The sequence below is a fragment of the Squalius cephalus genome (assembly GCF_949319135.1).
Source record: "Squalius cephalus genome assembly, chromosome: 6".
NCBI classification, from domain to species: Eukaryota; Metazoa; Chordata; class Actinopteri; order Cypriniformes; family Leuciscidae; genus Squalius; species Squalius cephalus.
The window spans coordinates 8,541,346-8,552,700 of record NC_137127.1 but is presented as its reverse complement, the minus strand read 5'-3'; the positions used below and the strand labels follow the sequence as shown (position 1 = coordinate 8,552,700).

General features: G+C 36.9%; 1 protein-coding gene across 1 annotated transcript; it reads right to left on the bottom strand.

The window, feature by feature from the left end:
* Positions 1-9,456: 9,456 nt before the first annotated feature.
* On the bottom strand, positions 9,457-10,984 carry LOC307160556 (breast cancer anti-estrogen resistance protein 1-like; the record flags this gene model as incomplete). The annotated part of the gene is made up of 2 exons (XM_079874714.1): positions 10,527-10,984; positions 9,457-9,549 (listed from the first exon to the last, which is right to left on the bottom strand). Exons 1-2 carry the CDS (start codon positions 10,968-10,970, stop codon positions 9,457-9,459), a joined length of 537 nt encoding a protein of 178 aa, XP_079730840.1. The 5' UTR covers positions 10,971-10,984.
* Positions 10,985-11,355: the final 371 nt, after the last annotated feature.

The window sequence follows — 11,355 nt, the reverse complement described above, 5'->3', positions numbered from 1 at the left end:
ATGATCGGGCCGTAACCATTCTGGTTTCTGCTCCGGGGGACCTCCAAGGACTATTTCGCTTCCTTTTATTTTGTTTATGTATAAGAAGTACATTTATAAAGTGTCATACTATCATTTGATAGTATTATTTGAAGTGTTTGTTTATGTATATTTGATCTTTTCATATTTGTTTATTGTGTGTAATGGCCATTATGTCTGCGTATCCCCCTTTTTGTGTTAATTGGTGCTGATCACCAATGTATACATTTGTTAATTGTTTCTGTATGGGAGTGGTGTTCTGTGAGAGAACAGGTCCTGTACGGGACTTTATAGGTAACCAATGTAGTGATGTTAAAATCGGTGTTATATGATCATATTTTCTTGATCTAGTAAGAACTCTAGCGGCTGCATTTTGGACTAACTGTAGCTTGTTTATAGAGGATGCAGGACAACCAGCTAATAAAGCATTACAGTAATCAAGTCTCAAGGTCATGAACGCATGAACTAACTTTTCTGCATCAGAAACTCATAGCATATTACGTAGCTTAGCAATATTTCTAAGGTGGAAAAAGGCTGTTCTTGTAACATATGAAATATGATTTTCAAAAGACAGGTTGCAGTCTAGTATAACACCCAGGTCTTTTACTGTAGAGGATAAAGTAACAGGACATCCTACTATATTAAAGTTGTAGTGTGCGAGGTTTTGTAGGCGGTTTTTTGAACCGATAAGTATTACCCCTGTCTTGTCTGGATTTAATAAAAGAAAATTGCGCGTCATCCAATCTTTTATATCTTTAACGCACTCTGTCAATTTGGATAATTTAGCGTTTTCATCCGGCCATGATGAAATATAGATTTGAGTGTCATCAGCATAACAATGGAAACTAATTCCATGTTTCCTTATAATATTTCCAAGTGGCAGCAATGTAAGTAGTCTACCTTTTGGTGCAGGTGAGGACACATTTGAGCTGCACGCGGTGCAGTCTGAGCTGGAAGCTGTTGAGAAACAGATCCACGACCTTTTAGTGAGACAAGCCGAGCTGATAGACCGGCGTTTAGCTCTTGAAATATCACGCGCCGATGCACACAAATCAGTGATTAATGTTACTAACCCATTGACTCCGACCTTGTCTACTCCGTGCGTTTCTCAGCATCGGTCCAGAGCGCCGAGGTCGCGATCAGCCATGGTCTCGTTCACTCCGGCTCCAACACGCCACCACGAAGCCTGGATGGTTCCGCAGTATCCACCCCTCTTCGCGAAACAGAACGCGATGCTGTGATCATCGGCGATTCCATCGTTCGGCACGTACACACTACGTAAGGTGCACAGTCACTGCTTTCCTGGTGCGCGTGTTTCTGAAATTGCTGCTCGCGTTCCCAAGATTCTGAACGGTGACTAGCGCGTCGGAACTGTGGTCCTGCACGTGGGAGTGAACGACATCAGGCTGCGCCAGACGGAGGTTCTGAAAAAAGACTTCAGGAATCTGATCGATACGGTACGCAGCACATCGCCTGAAACAACGATCATTGTGTCAGGACCGCTTCCCACGTACCGATTAGGACATGAAAAGTTTAGTAGATTATTCGCGCTAAATGAATGGTTAAATGTCATGGTGCAGTGAGCAGAAACTGCTCTTTGTAAATAATTGGAATCTGTTTTGGGAGCGTCCTAGGCTTTTCCGTGCTGATGGCTTACACCCAAGTAGAATGGGAGCAGATCTTCTGTCGGATAACATCTCCAAAATGTTAAATACCTTTTGACTATTAACCAAAAGTCCAAATCATAGTCTCTGCTCCACCAATTTAACTGATATAAATACTAGTGTAGAACATTGCATAGAAACTGTGTCTATTCCTCGTTTAGTGAGATCAAATAATAAATCTACTGCAGGATCTAGGAAAAATCTAATTGTTATTAAAACAGAAAATGTTGCTATTATTAAACAAAAACAATTTCTAAAGCTAGGTCTTCTAAACATTAGATCACTCACACCTAAGGCAGTTATTGTAAATGAAATAGTCACAGATAATAGCTTCGATGTACTTTGCCTTACTGAAACCTGGCTTAAACCAAATGATTATTTCGGTCTTAATGAGTCTACTCCATCAGGATACTCCTATAAGCATGAGCCCCGTCTGATTGGTCGTGGCGGCGGTGTTGCAATGATCTATAAAGATATTCTTAATGTTACTCAGAAAACGGGTTATAAGTTTATTTCGTTTGAAGTACTTGTACTAAATGTTACGCTCTTAGATGTTAGAAAAACATCCCTATTATCTCTAGCCTTGGCCGCCTGGGCCTTACGCTGATTTCCTAAAAGAGTTTGCAGATTTTCTCTCAGACCTATTAGTCAATGTCGATAAAGCATTAATTGTTGGAGATTTTAATATACACGTAGATAATCAAAATGATGCGTTAGGGGCTGCGTTTACAGATTTCTTAAACTCCTTTGGGGTCAAGCAAAACGTTACCGGACCAACTCATCGTTTTAATCATACACTCGATTTAATTATATCACATGGAACCGATCCAACCGATATAGATATCATTCCACAAAGTGATGATGTCACTGACCATTACATGGTAACTTGCATATTACGTACTCCTGTAATATATCATGCTGCGCCGCGTTATCGACCAGGCAGAACAATCCTTCCATCCACCATAGATAATTTTTCAAATAGCTTATCTGATCTGTCTCAGCTGCTCAGTGAACCCAAACAAGCAGATGAACTAGAGGAATTAACTAGCACTATGAGCACCATTCTCTCTGGAAAATTGGATATTGTTGCACCCATTAGATTAAAAAAGGTCAGAGAGAAAAGTAAAGCACCATGGTACAACAATACTACGCGTGTTTTAAAGAGAGAAACCCGTAATTTAGAGCGTAAATGGAAACAAACTAATTTAGAGGTCTTTAGAATCGCGTGGAAAGACAGTATGTCACGTTATAAAAAGGCCCTAAAAGCGTCCAGGGCTGAGCACCTCCGCAAACTAATAGAAAACAACCAAAACAATCCTAGGTTTTTATTTAACACCGTGGCTAGACTAACAAATAAACAGATGTCACCGGAACAAAATATTCCGTTAGAGTTTAGTAGTAATGATTTCATTAAGTTTTTCACTGAGAAAATAGAAAACATCAGAACCACAATTGTAAACGTTCAATCTTCGATCGCGCCTTAGAATTCAGCCTCAATTATCACCCCGCAAGAACAATTACAATGCTTTATAACTATAGAACAAATAGAGTTAAATAAACTTATCACTTCATCTAAAACAACAACATGTTCATTAGATCCTATACCCACTAAACTACTGAAAGAAGTGCTACCGATAGTGGAAGAGCCTCTTCTCAATATTATTAACTCATCTTTATCTTTAGGTCATGTTCCAAGAACATTTAAACTGGCAGTTATAAAACCTCTCATTAAGAAACCACAATTAGACCCACATAATCTAGCAAATTATAGACCCATTTCAAATCTTCCTTTTATGTCTAAAATACTAGAAAAAGTTGTGTCCGCTCAACTAGGCTCTTTCCTGCAAGAAAATGACATCTATGAAAAGTTTGAAACTGCGCTTGTTAAAATCACAAATGATTTACTCTTAGCCTCTGACCAAGGCTGTATCTCAATACTAGTTTTACTTGATCTTAGTGCTGCGTTCGATACTATAGATCACACAATACTCTTAGGTCGACTACAAAATTATACTGGTGTTCAAGGACAAGCATTAAGCTGGTTCAGATCATACTTATCTGACCGCTACCATTTTGTCTATTTAAATGGAGAAAAATCGATCATAACTCCAGTAAACTATGGAGTGCCACAGGGATCTGTGTTAGGCCCTCTGTTATTCTCAATATATATGCTGCCACTTGGAAATATTATAAGGAAACATGGAATTAGTTTCCATTGTTATGCTGATGACACTCAAATCTATATTTCATCACGGCCGGATGAAAACGCTAAATTATCCAAATTGACAGAGTGCGTTAAAGATATAAAAGATTGGATGACGCGCAATTTTCTTTTATTAAATCCAGACAAGACAGAGGTAATACTTATCGGTTCAAAAAACCGCCTACAAAACCTCGCACACTACAACTTTAATATAGTAGGATGTCCTGTTACTTTATCCTCTACAGTAAAAGACCTGGGTGTTATACTAGACTGCAACCTGTCTTTTGAAAATCATATTTCATGTTACAAGAACAGCCTTTTTCCACCTTAGAAACATTGCTAAGCTACGTAATATGCTATCAGTTTCTGATGCAGAAAAGTTAGTTCATGCGTTCATGACCTCGAGACTAGATTACTGTAATGCTTTATTAGCTGGTTGTCCTGCATCCTCTATAAACAAGCTACAGTTAGTCCAAAATGCAGCCGCTAGAGTTCTTACTAGATCAAGAAAATATGATCATATAACACCGATTTTAACATCACTACATTGGTTACCTATAAAGTCCCGTATTAATTACAAGGTATTGCTACAGACTTATAAAGCCCTAAACGGCTTAGCTCCAGTCTATTTAACGGATCTTCTATCGCCCTACAATCCATCGCGCTCTTTAAGATCACTAAATTCGAGACTTCTGGTCATACCTAGGATATCCAGATCCACCAAAGGAGGGAGGGCGTTTTCATATTTAGCTCCAAAACTCTGGAATAGCCTTCCTGATACTGTTCGTTGCTCAGACTCGCTCTCCCAGTTTAAAACTAGATTAAAGACGCATCTCTTCAGTCAGGCATTCATATAATATTTTTAATCTTACAGTTAAATCCGGTCTCTAGTTCATAATCGCCAGAGGAGAACTGGCCCCCGACTGTTTTTTTTTTCTCCATTGGGTCACCTGATGGAGTTTTAGGTCACCGTCAGGTCACTTGATGGAGTTTTTCGGTTCCTTGCCACTGTTGCCTTTGGCTTGCTCAGTTGGGGATATTTTGGGAATATTAATTTATTTTTATCAATCAATCAATTCCACTAGAAACAAACCTTGTTGTATTATTTCAATTTAATACTGTGAAGCTGCTTTGATACAATTTGTATTGTGAAAAGCGCTATACAAATAGACTTGACTTGACTTGACTTGACTTGACTTGACTGTAGTCCCTAGACATCTGTAATTGTTTAAGAGGCAAATGCAGTGACTATGTTTATTTTTTATATATATATTTTTTCCTCTTTACAAATAGTTTGGTTTACCTCAGTTGGGTTAACATTTGCTTTACTTTTGTAACCCCATTCTGTGGAAATAACCCCCTAAACGTTTGCAGTAGCCTGCTGCCTCCATGTTCTTTTTTCCTTTGGTCACATCTATCACAATATTTATATTTGAAATATAGCCTACCTTTAATTGTACTGTAACTCTTTCCATTTTATAAACATTTTATTCTAGCTTCATGCATCCTTTTTTATCAACACTTGAATGTGGGTAAGTTTTATAAAAAAAAAAAAACAGTGCTAAATTTTAAACAAAAAGCAGAGAAAATAGCATTTTTGTCAAAGACTACGACCTCATCGGATTCAGAACGGTGATCAAAACATAGATGGAGTAGATCGAGTTGGTCCTGTACTTTTTGATCATTTTATTTCCTGTTTGGAATGGAATAACGAGAAATGAAAACCAGATCATTTATTCGTTTTTTAGTTTAGTTAAAAAAATTAAAAATGAGATTTTGGCTCGAGTTTTCATTTTTTGTTTGTGGTTTACAAATTGGTTTATGGGTTCGATATTTCATTTGCACACGTGGGCGGTGCTGAAACGCCCCTTTCATCTGATTGGTCAAAACGCTCCGCCTTCAGTAGGCTACAAGCTTTTCTTTCTGTCAGGCAGAATAAGAGTCAGTAAGTGCGGCACTGACAAATGTACTTTAATAAAATAATGTCTGAAACCAACACACACTGTTAACTACGCACAATATTTGAAGCAAAAATATGTTGCTGGTCACCTAATTCGTGCTGCTGCGACTTCCAAGCGACCCCATTAATGTGAGTCACAGTATGTGACAGAATATTTTAGCATGATAGCTATTTTACATTGATAAATACAGTACAAATAGTTCCGTCTCTTTAAATAAAAGGGAAGTGGAAATAAAAATCAATAATAGACTGAACTGTACCTTATAATATGTCCATAACATTTACCACTCTCGCCTTTTATTTACATCAAAAGGCAGGTAGGCGTGTGACATATGTATAAATAATTTAGAAAATTGAATATAAATAAAGTTTATATTTATGAATGTAAGCATGTAGCCTACTCAGTTAACATAAAAAGAAAGAGACAGAAAAGAGAGAAGCTAGAATCAGTGAACGTACATTAATACTATCAAAATTAGCAGGTTTGGGATTAATTAAAATCATGTCGGTTGAAGAGCACGGGATACCTTTAAAATGTTATTAGTTTTATTATAAAACTAATACAATTTGATTACATACTGAATTGGTCAATGTTTCTCTGAGTTTTCTTTATTATGTTGGCTTGAGAAAGCCAGCATATATTTAAACATTATTATTATTTATTATTATTGTGAGAAATTGTCTCCACCTAGAACTTTAATTCTTCACCAAACTCAGCTCAGACCTTCAGACTGGTCTGACTATAGGCTATCTTTTCTAACTGGACATACTTACTTTCCCAAAAAATCCATTGACTTGTGTTATCTGAGCAAAGAAGGCCGTAATACTTAATGCTGTCCACTAGAGGGGGCGACAGGATAATAAGTCTTTTCTACTCTCTTTCCCTGTTTGCTTCAGTTTAAATGATAAATAAATGCATGATTTCATTCATAAATAGGCCATATCTGTGTATGAGAAAAAGCTTTACACGTCAAACTGTACCACTCTCTAGTTTCTTTTAATACATCAATATAATACATCAATACAATACAGTTGCCATACCCTAGCAGTCAGAGTTCAGATAAAACATCAGCTAATGATGATGCTTGTTAAAGATTTTAGGAGGGCTTTAACCCCCCTAAATTTCCACCCAGCCCCCCTAAACATTTGCTATTAACTGTACACTAATTCGTGATCGCCTCATGTTGTTAAAAGTCATATGAACCCGGCTCCTCCCAGTATTAGGGAGACCGGGGTTGGTTGTAACAGTTTTGACCTTTCTGTCTATATCTTGTAGTACTTTGAAGTCAGTGTGTTCAAAATGTGATCCAAACTAGTTACAAGTGTCTGCTATTAAATGACATAGCTATTATCTTTGCAACACAAACAGAAAATGAATGGTTTAGTTTCAAACACGAGGAGTGAAATGTTACAATTCACCCCATAGTCTGGGTTAGTTGTAACATACCCTGGGGTGAGATGTAACATTATGATATCCACCGGGGTGATATGTAACATAATGAATTAAGGATTTTGACAAAAAAAATTTTTTGAAAGGTTTTTATTCAACACTGACTTTTCAATATAACTGATGTGTGTGTGTCACTCTTAGTCTCAGTGTGTTTGTCACTCTCAGTCATAGTAATTGACCATTATAAATTGATAAAATTATAATAAATAATAAATAAAATAATAATATTAAATTAAATAATAAAATTTTAAATTTTAAATAATAATAATTAATAAAATTGAACACTTGAACATTGTGTGTGTGTGTGTGTGTGTGTGTGTGTGTGCGCATGTGTGTGTGTGTGTGTGTGTGTGTGTGTGTGTGTGTGACTCTGTTGTTACTCTGTCATAGTAATTGACCATAATAAATTGAACTTGAAGACTTGAACATTCTATTTGTGTAAGCATGGTTGTTACTGTCAGTCTATAGTATTGGCCATAATAAAATTTAATGTTTCATTGTTGTTACAACTAACCCAGAGTCATGTAGCCATGAAATTCCCATAACAAAAACAAAAAAAGTAAAAAAAAGTAACTTTCTTTCCATCTCAAAATGGTTTTTTCCACTCTAACATGTGCTGTGTCTGCCACAGGGCTCTACTTTATCACATGTGGAATAAGAACTAAACTGAGCATGTGCGAAGTGAATCAGGTGATTTGTAACTAGTTCCTGATTGGACAGATTGGAATTGTTACAACTGACCCATGTTACAACCATCCCCTGTCTCCCCCTATCTCTGCAGCATCAGAACAAAAGCAGAGGACAACGTGTGTGCATTTATTGGTAGATCGTTATGATATATATGCATCTGTGTAGTTCTTTGTTTGTCATAAATGCAGTTTACATGATATGATGATATGACGGTTTCCCACTGTAAAATTTGGGCATATTTATTTATATATGAAATTCCTTTCATCCAAACGGCATGAGACTTTGTGACTTTTCCTACTCTTGCTATACTTCATACTTCAGTGCAATAAAATTGATTTAAAAAAATATTATTATTATAATATTAATTTGATAATAAATCCAAAGGCAAAACACGCAATAAGTGACCATGCACGATGAACGCTGCTCTTATGATCTTAACGGCGACTTCTCTGATTGGATCCCACTTCAGAAAAAAACAACGTGTTTTTATTATTATTTTAACAACTTCGAAAACACAATGGCAGATTTTAAATGAACACATACATGTATACATTATTACAAAAGTAGTATTATAAAAATAATTGTGTGGATTGAGTGTGCGCAGCCGCAGTTTATTGCATCACTTAATTGCGTGTCTTTTTGATTAGCTGTCAGATAGGCTACTGAGTAAAAATGAAAAGAAACAGGTCTATTCAATCTTCCCTGGATGTATTTTTAACGAAGAAATTAAATAATAGCAATCAGGAGAATGGAAGCTGCAAAAAAACAAACAAAAAAAAAAACAAAAAAAAAACAAGAACTGTTGTGTTGTCAGCAAACTGATACACTCATGCAATAAAAATTGCACTGCAACAAAAAGGTAAGACATGTGTTTTATATTTAATGATGTTCACTGTGAGTTTTAATTGATCAGTGTAATTGAGTTAATATTGCATCGTGCATTTTGTTTGGTAGGCTATATAATGTGAGTTATATCGTTCGGTAATGGCGTTGTTCTATGTAGGCCTATGCTCAGAGGGAATGCCATACTCTAGGTTTTTGTGAAACGCCGCCACTGTCTGCTAGTGCTATATTTCACAAAGCTCAGTCAGTCAGACAGAAAGACAGAACCTTTGTAAGATATGCGCTCGTCTCAACAAAAACTACATGCAGAGTTTTTAAACATCTCGTGAGGAGAAAATATTGTTTATTCTGGGCAGAATAGCAAGCCATGGCAAAAAGCAGGATAACTTGTATGCTATAGCCTACTTCAGAGGAATACAAATTTGCCGAGTAAAAACAGAGTTTGTGTTGTTGAATCATACTTTTTCTACATCTTAAAATATAGAGCTCATGACAAATAAAAGTTCCAGATGGACAAACATTAAATGCAAAAAACAGTGTGAATAACAATATCTTAACTAATGTTAACTAATAAACCTTATTGTAAAGTGTTACCATAAATGTCTTCAATACTATAGCAACTATAGTCTCATACCTGTTGTTGTTCCAGCACAGTCTTATTGTGTTTGATGCTCCCTTTTTCCATCAGCTGTCTTTGGTTCTTTTCAAACTCTTCTTTACCCTGTAATAGAAAGTTGAAATACATTTTTTATGAATAATTTAGTCTATGAATAGATGGGTGAAATACAGTTTGTAATGGATGTTCAAAAATGTGTCAACTTGATTTGATTAAAAAAGAACAAGATCATGCTTAATTCATATTCTTAAGATAAGCCTTTGCTACATGAAGTCAGAACCGGCATGCAAATGTTCCCACCATTCTTTAAAAAACAACAAAAGTGCATGTGCATCCCATCCATCCATTCTTTGACTTCAAACAATGTGCATTGACAAGTTTCCATTCAATCCATTGGGTGGCAGTAAAATATCACAGTGAAACTCAGCCATTTTCAGTTGTGGAAATTACAGAAGTCATATGTGCCCCCTCTGATTTTTTCAGCCAACTGCATTTTCAAAGGCGACTTGCAAACAAAAAGATATATACTGTATTTATATCTTTGACAGTTAAATTGCACAATTATTGTAGGTAAAAAAAAATGTAGCAGAAATGAGCCAATATGGTCTGTCCAGTTAAGTCACAGCTTTCACATACTATTTTTGCAATATATTAAATAAATAAAAAATAAAAAAAATAGCAGTTGTACATTTTTTTTTTTAAATACTAAATTATCATACAGTTTATAATAACAAATATAATTTGCATGACATCTGAAAGATGAAGAGATATCTGTGTGACTGAACAGAATTAATCTTATCTGCACAGTTTCAGCAAAACTTTTGACAGAACACACAGCAGACGCATAACAGCTGGTGCTAAAGAAAGATGTATGTGGGCTTTGAGGAAAAGCAGCTCTGCACATGCAATCACAGTGATTGATGAGAAGGTCTGAGGCTCGACACAGTGGGGATTACAGGTAGAGCCCACATAGGGTCGACACGCAGATCAATGATCATATTGCTGGCTGAGAACATACACCTGGATCTTGTTCTCAAAGGGAAACAAATTAACATTTTGGGATGATTTAATTTTTAGCGTACCTGTAAATGGACATAATCGTAGTCCTCCATCCAACCTTCCTCTGTCGTCTCGTGCGGCCTGTCTGGAGTCTCTTCCTCAGCTGAGAATTTGGGAGGGGAGGGTAACGGGCGGGACTGGATGTTGCCCCGTTCAGGTGTGCCTGACTGATAGGCTGAGATGTTGTTGTTGTTGGTCAGCTGACCCAGCATGTCTGGAGTATGGGGAACGGGTGGCAATGGTAGCTGCTGCTGTTTGTTTGTCCGTTTGAAGAGCAAAGAGGCATTACCATGGAGAAACGATGCTAACTGCTTAGTGTCATCGGGCACACCGCGGGCACACATGACCAGCCGGTCTAGGTCGTCCCCACCGGTGCCTGTAGATGGTGCCATCAAGGCTGCGGGGGACCAGCCCAGAGAGTCCAGTGCCTGACTGTACCTCACCAGACCTTGGAAGGCCTCTTCCATCTTCTGCACCTGCTTGCCATAGCAAAATCCCAAAATTAAATCCCAAAATTAAATTAACTCTGCTCAGAGAACATTTGGTCCCTCTCTACAGAGAGTTAAATAACTCTGAATCAGAATTAAAGTTAATGAGATACTTAAGTGATTAATTAAGTGATGATTGGGCATTAATGATGAACACCTGCTGTCAACAAGCAGAATCACTGAAGGAAAGAGAAACAACAAGAACAGAAAAAAGAGAAACAAGAGAACTAAAACTGACTTCCAGCCACAGCCTTAGATGAAATCAACTGAAGATAAAAGAAAACATTCAATCTCTGAAGATCTCAGAAGAGGAGGATTAAACAACTCCACAAACAGCATTACCAGCTTCACTTATTACTAACCA